Source organism: Bison bison, unplaced genomic scaffold (genome assembly GCF_000754665.1).
Source record: "Bison bison bison isolate TAMUID 2011002044 unplaced genomic scaffold, Bison_UMD1.0 scf7180017864041, whole genome shotgun sequence".
Lineage (NCBI taxonomy): Eukaryota > Metazoa > Chordata > Mammalia > Artiodactyla > Bovidae > Bison > Bison bison.
In genome coordinates, this window is record NW_011494613.1 from 4,926,865 (window position 1) to 4,945,079 (window position 18,215).

Sequence of the window (18,215 nt, forward strand, 5' to 3'; positions counted from 1 at the left end):
TTGATGGTTTTGAGCTGTGGTGTTGGAGAAGACTCTTGAGAGTCCCTTGGACTGCAAGGAGATCTAACCAGTCCATTCTGAAGGAGATCAGCCCTGGGATTTGTTTGGAAGGAATGATGCTGAAGCTGAAACTCCAGTACTTTGGCCACCTGATTAGAAGAGTTGACTCATTGGAAAAGACTCTGATGCTGGGAGGGATTGAGGGCAGGAGGAGAAGGAGACGACAGAGGATGAGATGGCTGGATGGCATCACTGACTCGATGGACGTGAGTCTGAGTGGACTCTGGGAGTTGGTGATGGACAGGGAGGCCTGGCGTGCTGCGATTCATGGGGTCGCAAAGAGTCGGACACGACTGAGCGACTGATCTGATCTGATCTGATTCTGGCTGGTGTGATACCTCACTGTAGGTTTGATTTATATTTCTCTAATAATTAGAGATGTGCTTCTTCTTAGCCATCTGGATGTCTTCTTTGAAGAAATACCTATTTAGGTCTTCCACTCATTTTTGATTGAGTTGTTTGCTTTTTTGATATTGACCTGTATGAGCTGTTTGTATATTTTGGAAATCAATCCCTTGTCTTTCGCAACCTTTGCAAATATTTTCTCCCGTTTCATAGGTTGTCTTTTTGTTTTGTTTATGGTTTCTTTTGCTGTGCAAAGATTTTTAGTTTAACTAGGTCCCATTTATTTTTGGTTTTGTTTTCTTTACTCTAGGAGACAGATTCCCCAATATATTGCTGTGATTTATATCAAAAAGTGTTCTACCATTGTTTTCCTCTAGGAATTTTATAGTATCCAGTCTTATAGTTAGGTCTTTAAATTTTTTGTGTATGGTATTAGAGAATGTTCTAATTTCATTCTTTTACATGTTGCTCTCTAGTTTTCCCTGTACCACTTTTTGAAGACACTATCTTTTCTACATTGTATATCCTTATCTCCTTTGTTGTAGATTAATTGATCATAAGTGTGTGGGCCTATTTCTGGGCTCTCTAGAGTATTCCATTGATCCATGTATCTATTTTTGTTCCAGTATCATACTATTATCATGATTGTAGCTTTGTAGTATAGGCTGAAGTCAGGGAGTATGATTACTCCAGCTCTATTCTTCTTTTTCAAGAATCAATATTCTTCAATTTCAAGATTGCTTTGGCTTCTAATGTAAATCCTAAGGCTTACATTTAAGTAATGTAAAAATAATACCTCAGAAGTATAATTAAATATGAAAATAATATAGGAAGTTTTCATTTTTTTACATATATTTATTTCAAGTGCAGTATAATATTTTAAAAAGAATCAATCTAGGCACACAAAAATTTTATGAAATTAATTGTTGAATAAGTTGATGTTTGATGCCATCAAACATCATTGTAGATCACTATTTGAGTCCTGTATTTACAATGGTCCAATTATATTCAAACTCCTGAATTGATTGTTTTTTTAAATTTTAATGTCCACATGTGACATTATTAAATTACAGGTATCTGTTTGCTCACTTGGGACTTTCATCTTTTAAACAATGCTGACTAAGTGACAGCATGAAAATGATATGTTACATTCATAACTCAAAGAGTGAAGTTAGATACTGAATAATTAAGTTAGGACTATTCTTTAATATTGTTTTTCAGGACTGCAATGATACTTTTCTATCCTTGTCTTAAAAAGTAACTGAGAAATAAATCCTACAATTTACTTGACTACTATACCTCAGGCTAGGACTAGTTAGAACCTTTTTTTAAAAAAAATCCTGTTTGATTAGTTCATTGAATCAAGTGATCAGTTTAAACTATATTTGAAAGTTGAATTGATGGCTGTGTGACATGGCATGCACATAAATATATGGTACAACATTACAAATGTGGAAAATCATAACACATATATTTCTAATTAAATTTTTTTCTTAATTTTGGAGAAGGGTAGTCCTTTTTAAGGGCTTCCCAGATGGATGAGAGATAAAGAATCTGCTTGCCAATGCACGTCAGGTACTCCCTGGGTTTGGAAGAGCCCCTGAAGAAGGAAATGACAATCTGCTCCAATAGTCTTGCCTGGAAAATCCCATGGACAGAGGAGCCTGGCAGGCTACATTCCATGGGATCACAAAAGTTGGACACAACTTAGTGACTAAACAACAATGACAACAATCCTCTTTAAAGTGAATTTTCTCGAGATGTGCATATATATATATGTATATGTATCTTCATATATACAGGGCCATGAGCCAAAGAATGCAGGTGGCCTCCAGAAGGTAGAAAAAGCAAGGAAATGAATTCTCCTCTAGACCTCCAGAAGGAATACAGCCCTGCCACAGCCTTGGTTTTAGGATTTCTGATTTCCAGAAACATATTTGTGTTGTTTAAACCATTAAGTGTTTGTTAATTTATATCTGCAGTAGGAACTAATACAGACTATAAATTTGTTTCAAATGAATTCTTTCCATAATGAAGTATCACAATGCCCACAAAGATTCAAAGGATGACCTGCCTAGAAAAAAAAAATAGGAAGCCTACAACAAAGTAAACATTATTAAAAACCCTAAACATTTCTCTCTATTTGCAGATATGGATTCTGAAATAGAGTTCCCTATGAGAATTATTGAAGAAGCTCATTTCAAAACTCTATCTTCTGAAAATAGTGATGAAAAATTAAAAATATCACTAGACACTGAAAGGCCTACTCAGGTGGAAATGGACACATCTATGGAAAATACCCTGTCAAACAGTCAGATCCTTTTAACTGATTACTCTTTATCTTCTCAAAATTACATTGCTAAAAAAGGTAAGAAACAAGTTATTTGTTCTCTAATGCAGCAATTAAGGAAGAAATTAAACTCAAAATTTGTATCTTATCATGTATTAACATTTTAATTTATAAATTGACAGAAGATGCTTCTTGGCGTCAGCTTCTGGAATATTTATTTCAAATTGATGTTTATGATTTCCTGAATTCTGCATTTTCACCAATTGTAATTCTTATAGAAGGGGTAAGTTGACCTTTTAGATATTTTTCAATACTTTTATGTGTGTGCTAAGTTGAGTCAGTTGTGTCTGACTCTTCGCGAAGCTATAAACTGCAGCCCGCCAGGTCTACATTATGGGATGATGTAGGCAAGAATTCTGGAGTGGGTTGCCATTTCCTTCTCCAGAGGATCTTCCCGACCAATGAATTGAACCTGAGTTTCTATCTCTTGCATTGGCAGGTGGGTTCTTTATCACTAGCACCACCCAATAATTTTACCTATTTTACTAAATATAGGAATAACTGAAAATTATGTTTGAGTGAATCCTCCCTATGTAAATATTATTGATGCATAATATTTCTCTTTGCATAAAATCTTATATGAAGCTTTTCCCTTATATGAGTATTTTGTTGCATAGATGTTCTTAAAGATATTTTTTAAAGCCTTTCCTTAAACTTTGTTGATCTTGAGCATTAGGGTTTTTTCCTTCTCTTTTTTTTTTTTCAAATCAGAGGAAATCATACTAAGATTTAACTCAGAAATAATATGAACTGAAATTTAATCTCAAGGAAATTATTAATATTTGAATGACAGCTGTGACCTCAAAATGATGTAATGAGAATCTTACAAAACAACTAGTACTTCAAAATTTAACCAAGTCATAACTAAAATTCTAAAATCTGTCTGCTTTTTCATTTATTGTAACTTCTATTAAATTCTATCTCATTTATTGTAAATGAAATATTAAAAAGGATCTAGCTGTAGTATTTGGCACGTAAGGTCTTTTGCAAGTGTTTGTTCCTTTTCTCATTTACTGCTATTATATAAATAATTGAGGAAGCACTTGTGTCTTCTCATTTACATTTTAAGATGAAACTTAACAGTGGTTGCCTTCAAGGAGTTCATTCTAGTTGGACAAAGTAAAAAAAGCAATAACTGTACGTGCTGTAATGGCCACAGGATGCTACTGATACACAGGAGGAGCTGCCTGGTAGACTGACTGGAAATGGTAGGTAGAGAGAGTGGGGAGGAGGAGCCTGGGAAAATGTCCCAGAAGAGATCTTACTTGAGCTGATCTTGAAGAAAGAGTAGGAGTTCTCCAGGCAAGAAAGGATGAACATTCTAGGTTGAGAGTGCATTTTAAAAAGTACAGAAGTGGGAGAGATTCTGGCATTTCTAAGCAATTCAGTCTGATTGAATTTATAAGCAATAAGTTTATAAGCAATTTATAAGTAATTCAGTCTGATTGAATATTGGGATTGAAGTTGAATACTGGGATTAAAGAGAAAGGTTAGCTTTGCATTTGTGCTGGGAAGTTGAACTCTATCTTTTCAATAATGGGGCACTATTTTTTAAATTTATTTTTAATTGGAGGATAATTGCTTTGAGTAAAGTGAAAAAGTTTCATGTATGAAGTCTGTCAATCAACATTGTCAATATTAATAAGAATTGACTGAAAACCAGAGGAAGGGAGCCCAATCAAGAAGTTATCACTTCAGTTCAGGAAATAAATCGTGAAGGTCTAAATTAGGGTTTATAAACTCAAATGAAATGAGTGAAGCACAGGTAAAGGAGAGAACTGTAGCCAACTAGAGAGTGTATGCCTTCTCAAAGGATATAGCTTCTTCAGTTTTCTTTTTTCCAGATATTCTGATATTTCAAGAAAAGTTGGAAATCTAGATTTTTTTGTGTGTGAAATCTCCCATTTTTTAAAAAGAACCTGTTTTTTAAAAATAATATTTAAAAATATTGATTTATTTGTGGCTGTGTTGGGTCTTCATTGCTGCACGGGTTTCTTCTAGTTTCAATGAGTGGGGGCTACTCTTCATTGAGGTGCAAGGGCTTCTCACTGCAGTGGCTTCTCTTGTTGCAGAGCATGGGCTCTAGGGCAAGCAGGCTTCTGTAGTTGCGGCTCTCGGGCCCTAGAGCATGGGCTCAGCAGTTGTTGCACTCAGGTTTAGTTGTTCTTCGGCATATAGGATCTTCTCTGACCAGGGATTGAAACTGTGTCTCCTGCATTGGCAGGTGGATTCTTTTTTATTTATTTATTTATTTTTAGTTGAAGGATAATTGCTTTACAGTATTGTGTTGATGTCTGCCAAACATCAACAAGAATCGGCAATAGTTATACATATGTCCCCTCCCTCTTGAACCTCCCTCCCACTTCCCTCCCCATCCCACCCCTCTAGGTTGTTACAAAATCCTGGTTTGAGTTCCCTGAGTCAGACAGCAAATTACTATTAACTATCTATTTTATATATTGTAATGTACGTTTCCATGTTACTCTCTCCATACATCCCACCCTCTCCTTCCTTCCCTGCACTGTGTCCATAAGTCTGTTCTTTATGTCTGTGTCTCCATTGCTGCCCTGAAAATAATTTTATCAGCACTATCTTTCTAGATTCCATATATATGTGTTCATTTCAGTTCAGTCGCTCAGTTGTGTCCGACTCTTTGTGACCCCATGAATCGCAGCACGCCAGGCCTCCCCGTCCATCACCAACTCCCGGAGTTCACTCAGACTCACGTCCATCGAGTCAGTGATGCCATCCAGCCATCTCATCCTCTGTCGTCCCCTTCTCCTCCTGCCCCCAATCCCTCCCAGCATCAGAGTCTTTTCCAATGAGTCAACTCTTCGCATGAGGTGGCCAAAGTACTGGAGTTTCAGCTTTAGCATCATTCCTTCCAAAGAAATCCCAGGGCTGATCTCCTTTAGAATGGACTGGTTGGATCTCTTTGCAGTCCAAGGGACTCTCAAGAGTCTTCTCCAACACCACAGTTCAAAAGCATCAATTCTTCAGCGCTCAGCCTTCTTCACAGTCCAACTCTTATATCCATACATGACCACAGGAAAAACCATAGCCTTGACCAGACAGACCTTTGGGAAAGTAATGTCTCTGCTTTTGAATATGCTATCTAGGTTGGACATAACTTTCCTATATATGTGTTAGTATATGATATTTGCTTTTCTTTTTCTGATTTACTTCACTCTGTATAATAGGCTCTAGGTTCATTTATCTTATTAGAACTGACTCAAATGTGCTCCTTTTTATGGTTGAGTAATATTCTATTGTATATATGTACCATGGCTTCTCTTTACGTTCATCTGTTGATGGCCATCTAGGTTGCTTCCATGTCCTAGCTATTGTAAATAGTACTGCAGTGAACATTGGGGTACATGTGTCTTTTTCAATTTCAGTTTCCTCAGTGTATATGCCTAGTAGTGGGATTGCTGGGTCATATGTTGGTTTTGGAGAAGGGAATGGCAACCCACTCCAATACTCTTGCCTGGGAAATCCCATGGACAGAGGAGCCTGGTGGGCTATAGTCCATAGGGTTGCAGAGTTGGACACAACTAAAGCAACTTAGCAAGCACACACATGGTGGTTTTATTCCCAGTTTTTTTTTTTTTTAACAATCTCCACACTCTCTTCCATCATGACTGCATCAATTTACATTCCCACCAGTAATATAAGAGGATTCTGTTTGCTCCACACCTTCTCCAGCATTTGTTTGTAGATGTTTTGATGATAGCCATTCTGACTGGTGTGAGGTGATATCTTATAGTTTTGATTTGCATTTCTCTAATATTGAGCGATGTTGAGCATCTTTTCATGTGTTTGTTAGCCATCTGTATGTCTTCTTGGAGAAATGTATGTTTAGGTCTTTTCCCCACTTTTTGATTGGGCTGTTTTTCTTTTCTTTTTTTGTTTTATTTTATTTTTAAACTTTACAATATTGTATTAGTTTTGCCAAATATCTAAATGAATCCACCACAGGTATACATGTGTTCCCCATCCTGAACCCTCCTCCATCCTCCCTCCCCATACCCTCCCTCTGGGTCGTCCCAGTGCACCAGCCCCAAGCATCCAGTATCGTGCATCGAACCTGGACTGGCGACTCGTTTCATACATGATATTCTACATGTTTCAATGCCATTCTCCCAAATCTCCCCACCCTCTCCCTCTCCCACAGAGTCCATAAGACTGTTCTATACATCAGTGTCTCTTTTGCTGTCTCGTACACAGGGTTATTGTTACCATCTTTCTAAATTCCATATATATGCGTTAGTATACTGTATTGGTGTTTTTCTTTCTGGCTTACTTCACTCTGTATAATAGGCTCCAGTTTCATCCACCTCATTAGAACTGATTCAAATGTTTTCTTTTTAATGGCTGAGTAATACTCCATTGTGTATATGTACCACCACTTTCTTATCCATTCATCTGCTGATGGACATCTAGGTTGCTTCCATGTCCTGGCTATTATAAACAGTGCTGTGATGAACACTGGGGTACATGTGTCTCTTTCCCTTCTGGTTTCCTCAGTGTGTATGCCCAGCAGTGGGATTGCTGGATCATAAGGCAGTTCTATTTCCAGTTTTTTATTCTGATATTGACTTATATGAGCTGCTTGTTTATTTTGGAAATGAATCCTTTGTCAGTTGTTTCATTTGCTATTATTTTCTCTCATTCTGAGGGGTGTCTTTTCACCTTGTTTATAGTTTCCTTTGCTGTGTAAAATTTTTAAGTTTAATTAGGTCCCACTTGTTTATTTTTATTTTTATTTCCACTACTCTAAGAGGTGGGTCATAGAGGATCTTACTGTGATTTATGTCATTGAGTGTTCTGCCTATGTTTTCCTCTAAGAATTTTATAGTTTCTGGTCTTACATTTAGATCTTTAATCCATTTTGAGTTTATCTTTGTGTCTGGTGTTAGGGATGTGAGTTCAATTCCTTGGTCAGGAAGATCCCCTGGAGGAGGGCTCAGGCAACCCACTCCAGTATTCTTGCCTGGAATATCCCCATGGGCAGAGGAGCCTGGTGGGCTATAGTCCATGGGGTCTCAAAGAGTCGAACATGACTGAAGAGACTTAAGATGGGGTGAGGAAGTGTTCTACTTTCATTCTTTTACATGTAGCTGTCCAGTTTTCCCAGCACCACTTATTGAAGAAGCTATCTTTGCCCCATTGTGTATTTTTGCCTCCTTTGTTAAAAATAAGATATCCATAGGTGCATGGGTTTATCTCTGGGCTTTTTATCTTATTCCATTGGTCTATATTTCTGTTTTTGTGCCAGTATCATACTGTCTTCTTGATGACTATAGCTTTGTAATATAGTCTGAAGTCAGAAAAGTTGATTCCTCTAGCTGTATTCTTCTTTCTCAAGATTGCTTTGGCTATTTGGGGTCTTTTGTGTTTCCATACGAATTGTGAGATTTTTTTGTTCTAGTTCTGTGAAAAATGGCAGGTGGATTCTTTACCACTGAGCCACCAGGGAAGCTTGAAATCTCCCAGTTTTTAATTGCTGGCAAATATTCAGATTAAAAAAAAAATACCATGCAGGTCAGACAAAATGTTCTGTGGGTTGAGTTTGGCCTACTAGCCATATTTTTTAACCTCTGACCTAAGTATCTGATCAGATCAGATCAGATCAGTCGCTCAGTCGTGTCCAACTCTTTACGACCCCATGAATCGCAGCACGCCAGGCCTCCCTGTCCATCCCCAACTCCTGGAGTTCACTCAGACTCATGTCCATCGAGTCAGTGATGCCATCCAGCCATCTCATCCTCTGTCGTCCCCTTCTCCTCTTGCCCCTAAACCCTCCCAGCATCAGAGTCTTTTCCAATGCGTCAACTCTTCGCATGAGGTGGCCAAAGTACTGGAGTTTCAGCTTCAGCATCATTCCTTCCAAAGAAATCCCAGGGCTGATCTCCTTTAGAATGGACTGGTTGGATCTCCTTGCAATCCAAGGGACTCTCAAGAGTCTTCCCCAACACCACAGTTCAAAAGCATCAATTCTTCAGCGCTCAGCCTTCTTCACAGTCCAACTCTCACATCCATACATGACCACAGGAAAATCCATAGCCTTGACTACACAAACCTTTGTTGGCAAAGTAATGTCTCTGCTTTTGAACATGCTATCTAGGTTGGTCATCACTTTCCTTCCAAGGCGTAAGCGTCTTTTAATTTCATGGCTGCAGTCACCATCTGCAGTGATTTTGGAGCCCAGAAAAATAAAGTCTGACACTGTTTCCACTGTTTCCCCATCTAATTCCCATGAAGTGATGGGACCGGATGCCATGATCTTTGTTTTCTGAATGTTGAGCTTTAAGCCAACTTTTTCACTCTCCACTTTCACCTTCATCAAGAGGCTTTTTAGTTCCTCTTCACTTTCTGCCATAAGGGTGGTGTCATCTGCATATCTGAGGTTATTGATAGTGGTTATTAAGTATCTGATAGTGGTTATTAAAATGATTGGAAGAACAAACTAGATATATCTTTTGTAGATAGAATTCACTGGATTTAGTGACTGATTGAAAGTAGCAAGGAGAAAATGGAAAACAGGAAAATTTACCAGATTTCTAGCTAAGGTGTCCAGGTGCCACTGACTGTAAGAGTATTTGTGAAAACTAGGCTTAATGACACATATTGTTGTGCTTTCAGAGCCTTCCTCCTCCCTTTCTTTAGTGGGTTCCAGAGAGTTGACATTACCTAGTAAATAAGCTCAGAGAAATGATTAATTTACTCAGTATGATTTGGTGTTGAAGACGTTGGTTAAAAACATTACTCAGAAGTCTGCTCTAGCATAGGAGAGAATAAAAACTAATGATGATGTAGTTTCTAAAATAGTTATAATAAAACTTTCAACTGCTTATTTAATTCTACTTATTAGTATGTCCTACTGACATAGCCCTTACTTGTCGTCTCTCCATAAATTATACCAGTGAAGTTACTAAATTAAAAAATTATTGCTATACCATATTAACCTTTCATATACAGTTAAGTGCTTATTTAATATAGGCTGTGGTAAGTATGCTTACTTTTGTGGACTCAGTAAATTTTGTCAAATACATTTTATATGAACATCTTGTTTGAAATTCTTTAGACATGAAAATATTGACTTTAAATGTATTAATTATCTTGTGACCCTGGAAAGCCTCTTATTCTCTGGGGAAGTCTCAGTTTAAAACTCTACTATCAGAGATTATATGACAGGCTTGACAGGTCATAGACTTGAGCTTTGTGTAAAACATTATGAATCAGTTGCCTGCATTTAAAATGTGCATTCATACAAAAATCTGGCTTTCTGCATTCTGTTGAAGAAATAGAAGACTGTAATACATAGTCTCCCACTCTTCTACAGCAACAAGAAGTTCAAGCTGAATAGTGCTTGTATTGAGTAGACATGCACTTTTTATTTCCCTACACTTATTTCAACTGTTTGGCCTCAATATGGCTTTGAGTTCATAATGTTTGGACTAAATATTCTGAAGAGTTCCTGTCAGACCAGGAATTTCAACAATCTTAATGTGTCTAATAAGCACCCATAAATTTAGGTGAAATGGTTTCCTTTTTTTCTTGCCAATTAAATTGTTTCTATTTGTTGATAAGTTCAGTTAGATTTTGTACCAAAAAAAAAGCTTTTTAAAAAATTAAGTAATAGGAATCAACACCACTTTTATCTACTTTATTTTATAACTGAAGGGGCTCTTTGAGTTCTAAGATTTATATATTCTTAACTAGAATGCTTCATTTATATATGGAATAAACAATGGAAATTACCCAACTCATGTTCAACAGGTAGCTCCTGATTTAACATGTTTTGAGAACAAACTCTTACATCATTAGAGAATGAAGATGTGGCTCAGCATGTTTGACTTTCTTTTGAAAGACTAGATCTTATAGCCAGTGACACTGACTGTTTAATTAAAAGGGAGTAACTAGTATTTATAGTTTAGCAACAGGGCCCTTTATAAGGGAAATCAGTTTCTGGATTGTGGACAAAGTTTACTGGTTAGCATGTTTCCAGTGTTCTTGTATGGGTTCTTGTAGCTGTCACAAACACTAACCGCATATGTTCTCCATTTCCTTTCACATAGGCCTATATAAGTGGCAAAATCCAATATCTTCTTAAGGAGAACAAACTTTGAATGTAAATATGGTAAAAATCATACTCTATATGAATATATGTTAAAACATTCAATTTTATTTTTATCAGTTACCTAATCCAGGATTTCTCTTTTCAATTGTAGATTTTAAGAGAGTCGTACTTGCATGATATTTAAAGACAAAAACTGACCAGGAGTTTTGTCCATGAAATTAGATTATGGGTTGGTAGTCACAACTCCACCTATGGCACCCCTTTACCACACAAGTGTCAAAACAGGATCACCGTCATTGTAGAAACAGAAGAGTGCAGGATGTATTAGAACCTGAAATCTTTCTCAAAGATATGAGGTACTTATTAGAATTTTACTTACATATTAGGATATTTTAACATGAACTTTTTAAAAAATGGAATTGAAAGATCTAGAGGAAGAGGTAAGTTTCAACATGACTATTAAGTGTGTACAGAAATTAGGTTCGGATCTGGCATTGAGTTTAAGGTTTACTGTTTTTGCCATGGGGAAATTTGTAGATTTTTAAAAATTTTCATTTATCCTTTTATTCCTGATCTATGTTTTTAATATTTGTAATGGTAATTACTGTTAAATTAGAAAAGGGCACAGACTGTCTCTGGGAGAGCAAAGGGACTTAAAAAAAAATGTTTTAGGTTGTAAATAAGTCCTGAAAGCTGAAAGTAATTCTGGAGTTCTCTGAAAATGTTCAGATTTACTGAAGAATTTTCATTCAGTAATACAATATTTTGAGGCATACTTTGTTCTAAGACTCTTTTAAATTTTAAAGACAGAGTTTTAGTTTGGCTTCTGTTTGACTTAATAAGCTATACACATAATTTAGTTTGAGTATATACTGTCCAACACATATGAAGGTTGTGTAATACCTTAAATATGAGAATTATTAAGCAATTTCTGCTGCTCTTTGCTACCGATAGTTCCTGAAACTCCTTAGGCTGATGTGGCAAACGAGAGTTCGGAAAATCTAGGCGGCATTTTGGTTCCGAAAATCTTCCACAGTGAATTGGACCATTTTTGGATTCTTTATGGCACAATGCTTTTGTTGCTGCTGGAGCTTAACGTTAGGGAAGTTTCCTAAGGAACTAACATATTGTTCAACTGCTGAGTTCTCTCAGGTGATTTGTTAAGGAAGACATACCCGTTCCTTTCCTTTTCTTGTTGCTTCAACGAGGACTTCTGTTGGAAAATGCAGAGATGGGTTATAAAACCCATCTCTAAGAACAGATCCATCCTTGGGTATTTTATTCAACAGACCTAAATATAGGGTCCTAAATTTAGAGGGCAAGGTGCTACTTTTAGCTCCCCTTTTCAGAGAACACGCGCCCAGCTGAGGTTCATGCGGGTTTGATTTGGCGTCTGGGTAACTAGGAGCTCATGGAGTTGAAGAGTTTTGCGCAGCGTTACCCCAGGTAACTCAGGTAAAAGTGAGTAAGCCCCTGGAGCCCTCCGCTGGGCACCGAAGGCCCGATCGATGTTCTCTTGCGTGGGAGAGGTTAAACTTTGCCCAGATCACAGCTGACCCGAGACGCCTTCCTGTCCAAAGTCCGGACACGGTTGGCAGGACGCAGAGGCCCGGGCCCCGCAAGCCATTTTGTGAGTGGAATGAAGACGGCGGCCGGTTTCCCTGGGCCGGCGGGCTCCCCCGGGGTACGACGCCATCAAGGCTTCTGTGGGGTGCGGACAGCAGGCTCTTGCAGGGCTGCGAGATGAAAGCGTTGGGGGCTGGGCTTGGGCCAGGCGCCGGCAGCCGGGCAGAGGAGGCGCGTCGCGCTCACCCAACCGGGCGACCCGGAGGGGCCTCCGGGAGAAGTCTAGCAGCCGCCAGCCCGATGGTGGGGATTTCTGGGCCATGGTCTTGACCTTCGCTGGGGATGTCTGCGGCCCGCGCTAAAACTCAGGGCTGGAGGCCGAATCCTTCTCTTTCAGCCTAGAGCACCTCGATTTCCAAGGATGGGGAGCCTCTCTAGGTAGAGGGCCGGCCCCTTTAAGAGAGAAAGACAGGGACACGTCTACGAACCTCGCGCGAAGAAGGAAGGGAAATTAACTGAGTCCCCGCGACCCCGCCTCCCCGCCGCGGCCCGGCCGAAACCAAACCTCGGGGTAGGGTGGCAAGGAGAGTACAGATCGCAGACTAGCGCGGCCGGGTTTGAACCTTCGGATCTTAGGGACGCAAAGCGTAACCTGGGGTGGGTGGCGAAGCTCCCCGGGTGGTCAGCGTGGACGCTCGAGGCACGGCGGCGCCATTCATCTCCAGCACCCCCCCTGTAGCCGGCTCCTCAGTGGTCTGATCCGGTTGCCCGGTGCAGGTTTGGGTTCCGGACCGAACGCTGCGTGTTCTGTTCGTTTGTTGTGGCTCGGGCAGGCCCTGGATACGGCTCCGATTGCCAGAGCAGCCCTGGCGCTATGGAGGGGCCCGGGAGTGCCCCTCAGCCGTACCTGGGGCTGGTCCTGGCAAAGCTTCGCTGGGTGAGTCCAGGCGCAATCAGGGTTACTTGGCCCAGGGGTCGCGGGTGCCTCCCGGGGGAAGGAAGCTGCAGACTTTGGCTTTGGGGTCTGAGCCGCAGTAGTCGGAGGTCCTGAAGCCAGTTCTCACCTGCCGGCGGGCTGCGGCCTGTGTCCAGGGCACAGGTTCCTAGGGTACTTGGGCGGGTTCTGATGTGGTGTAGGGGGACCTGGAGATCCGGAAGGTGAAGAGAGCATTTGCTTATGCTTAGCAGGACTTTAGAAAGGTGAGTTTCCTAAAATGAATTAGCCTTTCGGTCATGTTATTTATTTTGATGACACGTGGTTTCCCCGACTGTGAGAAACTTGAGGACTGATCCTCTGAAATCAGTTCCTTTTAAATGCTGAAACTTCGCGTTGCTTGAAAGGACATCTAAACCTGGACAGGGAATTGGGATTCTAATTCTGCGGTTTCTTTTAAGAAATAATGCTCTTTTGAGGTGCTTTACCATAAGTGAGTTTGTTCGTCGCTTCTTTCTATCTTGTTAATGTAAACGGTCGTGTTAACGTCAAGATCTGGAGATATTGAGCTCCCAGTGTTCACAATTTCTTTTTCGTTTTTTAAGGTTCGGTTTATAATCAAGTTGCAGGGATTTTTCTCAGTAACTGTTTACAAGTGTCTTTGTTGACATGTTTAGGGGCATGTCACCGTATTTAAAAAAAAAAAACAAACTGCGTTAGAAATGTCAAAAGCCCCTTTAAATATTGGGGCAGTTACAATTTTTCGTTTCTTATTATGTAAATTAAAAAGTTCTATTGCGTTGATATTCACTTACTCAACCATAGTGTGTCTAGTGTCTGTATATGTATAAATGTAAATACAGATGATAGTTATATGGAGAGTCTAAGCAGACCAAGACGTAGTCTGGGCCACTGCTGTCATACTGTCAGTTAAGGGAGAGAAGACAAAAACAGTACAAGGTAGAAATGGATAAAGTCCTTACTGAAGCATACATAGTAAGTGCTGAGGAAATTGAGGGGTGGGAGAGAGCACATTTTCTTGAGTGATTATGAAAGCCTCTGCAGACTGAGTGAATAGCCTAAGCAAGCAATGAAAACAGCATGGTGTGTACAGCCGACTAGGAGCAGTGTTACTGGAGTGTAAAGCGGGCTCAGGGAGCAATATGCAGTGATGCTTGTTGGAGACATAAGTAGGTTCCAAGTGATGTAGGTGCTGGAGAGCCTTCAAAGTATTTCAGTGGTTAGACTTTTGGGTTAAATAGATCTTCCTGATAGAAGTATGTAGGTTAGATGTAAGAACAACAAAACGAGGAACACAGTGTAAGGGAGAGGTGACAGACTTGTCACATAGGATAGAGAAGAGGGTGTGCTCGTGCTCAGTCGTGTCTGCCTCTTTGTGAGGCCATAGACTATAAGCTGCCAGGCTCCTCTGTCCACGCGATTTCCCAGGTTAAGAATACTGAGTCGGTTGCCATTTTCTTCTCCAGAGGGAGGATCTTCCCAACCCAGGGACTGAACCTGCATCTCCTGCACTGGTAGGCGGATTCTTTACCACTGAGTCACCTGGGAAGTAGAGAAGAGGGTACTGAATGGGAAATATTTGGGTAGCCAAATTTTGTGCAAGTTGTTCTACTGTGTGAACAATATCTTCACCTGGATGATTTTTTTTTTTTTTTTGGCTAAATACACTATTCTCACAAAACTAGCCTGGGGCCTAGGCTTGCACAACACTGCTCTACTTTTTAATTTTTTAGATAAAAAAATAATTATTGAGATATAATCAGATAACAAAATTTACCCATTTTGAATGCTAAATTCAGTGATTTTTTTTTGGCGTATGTTCACTGCATTGTGCAAACATCACCACAATTTTGAAATACTTTTATCATTTTAAAAAGAAACCCCATCCTTATTAGTAATCAGTCCCAATTCTCGCCTCACTTCGTCCCTTCAGTTCAGTTCACTTCACTCGGTTGTGTCCACCTCTTTGCGACTCCATGGACTGCAGCACGCCAGACTTCCCTTCCATCACTAACTCCTGGAACTTGCTCAAACTCATGTTCATTAAGACGGTGATGCCATCCAACTATGTCATCCTCTGTCATCCCCTTCTTTTCCTGCCTTCAATCTTTCCCAGCATCAGAGTCTTTTCAAATGAGTCCGTTCTTCATATCAGGTGGCCAAAGTATTGGAGTTTCAGCTTCAGCATCAGTCCTTCCAATGAATATTCAAGACTGATTTCCTTTAGGATGGACTGGTTGCATCTCCTTGCAGTCTAAGGGACTCTCAAGAGTCTTCTCCAACACCACAGTTCAAAAGCATCAGTTCTTTGGTACTCAGCTTTCTTTATAGTCCAGCTCTCACAACCGTACATGACTATTGGAAAAACCGTAGCTTTGACTAGATGGACCTTTGTTGGTAGTATCTCTGCTTTTTAATATGCTGTCTAGGTTGGTCATAGCTTTTCTTCCAAGGAGCAAGTGTATTTTAATTTCATGGCTGCAGTCACCATCTGCAGTGATCTTTGAACCCCAAAAAATAAAATCTCTCGCTGTTTTCATTATTTCCCCATCTATTTGCCTTGAAGTGCTGAGACCGGATGCCATGATCTTAGTTTTCTAAATGTTGAGCTTTAAGCAACTTTTTCACTCTCCTCTTTCACTTTCATCAAGAGGCTCTTTAGTTCTTCTTCGCTTTCTGCCATAAGGGTGGTGTCGTCTGCATATCTGAGGTTATTGATATTTCTCCCAGCAGTCTTGATTCCAGCTTGTGCTTCATCCAGCCTGGCATTTCTCATGTTGTACTCTGCATATAAGTTAAATAAGCAGGGTGACAATATACAGCCTTGATATATTCCTTTCCCGATTTGAAACCAGTCTGTTGTTCCATGTCCAGTTCTAACTATTGCTTCTTGACCTGCATACAGATTTCTCAGGAGGCAGGTCAGGTGGTCTGGTATTCCCATCTCTTTAAGAATTTTCCACAGTTTATTGTGATCCAAACAGTCAAAGGCTTTGGTGTAGTCAATGAAGCAGAAATAGATTTTTTCTGGAACTCTGTTGCTTTTTCGATGATAGAATGGATGTTGGCAATTTGATCTCTGGTTCCTCTTTCTTTTCTAAATCTAGCTTGAACATCTGGAAGTTCATGGTTAAGGTACTGTTGAAGCCTGGCTTGGAGAATTTTGAGCATTACTTTGCTAGTGTGTGAGATGAGTGCAATTGTGCGGTAGTTTGAACATTCTTTGGTTTTGCCTTTCTTTGGGATTGGAATGAAAACTGCCTTTTCTAGTCCTATGGCCACTGCTGAGTTTTCCAAATTGAGTGGCACGTTGAGTGCAGCACTTTAACAGCATTATCTTCTGGGATTTGAAATAGCTCATCAGATTTGAAATTCCATCACTAGCTTTGTTCATAGTGATGCTTCCTAAGGCTCACTTGACTTCGCATTCTAGGATGTCTGGCTCTAGGTGAGTGATCACACCATCATGATTATCTGGGTCATGAAGATCTTTTTTGTATAGTTCTTCTGTATATTCTTGCTACCTCTTCTTATTCTTTGTCACTTCCACTGCATAATAATAGTAAGGGATTTGATTTAGGTCATACCTGAATGGTCTAGTGGTTTTTCCCTACTTTGTTCAATCGCTGCTTCATCATCAATCCCTACTTCATAGCTTGGCCACCCCTAATCTACTTTATATCTCTATGAATTTGTCTATTCTGGATATTTCATGTAAATTAAATCATATAGTATGTGGCCTTTTGTGTGTGGCTTCATTTACTTATCACAATTTCAAAATTCATTCATGTTGCACTAGACATACAACATTTTGAATGTTCATTCATAGTTTAATGGATATTTGAGTTTGTGCTTTTTGACTGTTATGAATTATGCTGCTGTGGACATTCATGTACAAGCTTTTTAAATGAATATTTTCAGTTCTTTTGAGTGTATGCCTAGGAGTGGAATTACTGGGTCATATTTACTGTATGTTTAACTTTTGGAAGAACTGCCAAATTGTTTTCCACAATTGATGTACCATTTTGCATTCCTACCCTCAGTTTATGAGAGTTGAATTTCACACATTCTCTCCAATATGTTTTTTTCCTTCCTATACAACCACCCTAATGATGAGTGTGGGCATCCCTGGTGGCTCAGTGGTAAAGAATATGCCTGCAGTGCAGAAGCTGTGGGTTTGATCCCTTGGTTGGGAAGATCTCTTGGAGGAGGGAATGGCAACCCACTCTAGTATTCTTGTCCAGGAAGTCCCATGGGCAGAGGAGCCTGGCGAGCCACAGTCCTACAGTCCATGGGGTCACAAAAGAGTCGGACACGACTTAGCAACTAACAACAATGTAAAGTGGTACCTTGTGGTTTTGAGGCATCCGGTCCTATCACTTCATGGGAAATAGATGGGGAAACAGTGGAAACAGTGTCAGACTTTATTTTTGGGGGGCTCCAAAATCACTGCAGATGGTGACTGCAGCCATGAAATTAAAAGATGCTTACTCCTTGGAAGGAAAGTTATGACCAACCTAGATAGCATATTCAAAAGCAGAGACATTACTTTGCCAACAAAGGTCCATCTAGTCAAGGCTATGGTTTGTCCTGTGGTCATGTATGGATGTGAGAGTTGGACTGTGAAGAAGGCTGAGCACCGAAGAATTGATGCTTTTGAACTGTGGTGTTGGAGAAGACTCTTGAGAGTCCCTTGGACTGCAAGGAGATCTAACCAGTCCATTCTGAAGGAGATCAGCCCTGGGATTTCTTTGGAGGGAATGATGCTAAAGCTGAAACTCCAGTACTTTGGCCACCTCATTCGAAGAGCTGACTCATTGGAAAAGACTCTGATGCTGGGAGGGATTGGGGGCAGG

General features: G+C 39.9%; 1 protein-coding gene across 13 annotated transcripts in view; it reads left to right on the forward strand.

The window, feature by feature from the left end:
- Positions 1-18,215, forward strand: part of CTAGE5 (CTAGE family, member 5) — a 97,449-nt gene that overhangs the window by 15,896 nt on the left and 63,338 nt on the right. For 4 of the 13 annotated variants that reach the window (XM_010835333.1, XM_010835335.1, XM_010835334.1 and 1 more), the window contains exons 5-6: positions 2,555-2,773; positions 2,878-2,978. In XM_010835333.1, coding sequence (XP_010833635.1) covers positions 2,555-2,773; positions 2,878-2,978 — 320 coding nt within the window. Of the gene's footprint in view, positions 1-2,554; positions 2,774-2,877; positions 2,979-11,003; positions 11,279-11,348; positions 12,294-12,350; positions 12,550-12,570; positions 13,342-18,215 lie in introns of those variants that run through there. The other 9 variants (XM_010835338.1, XM_010835341.1, XM_010835346.1 and 6 more) reach the window with 7 other exon arrangements.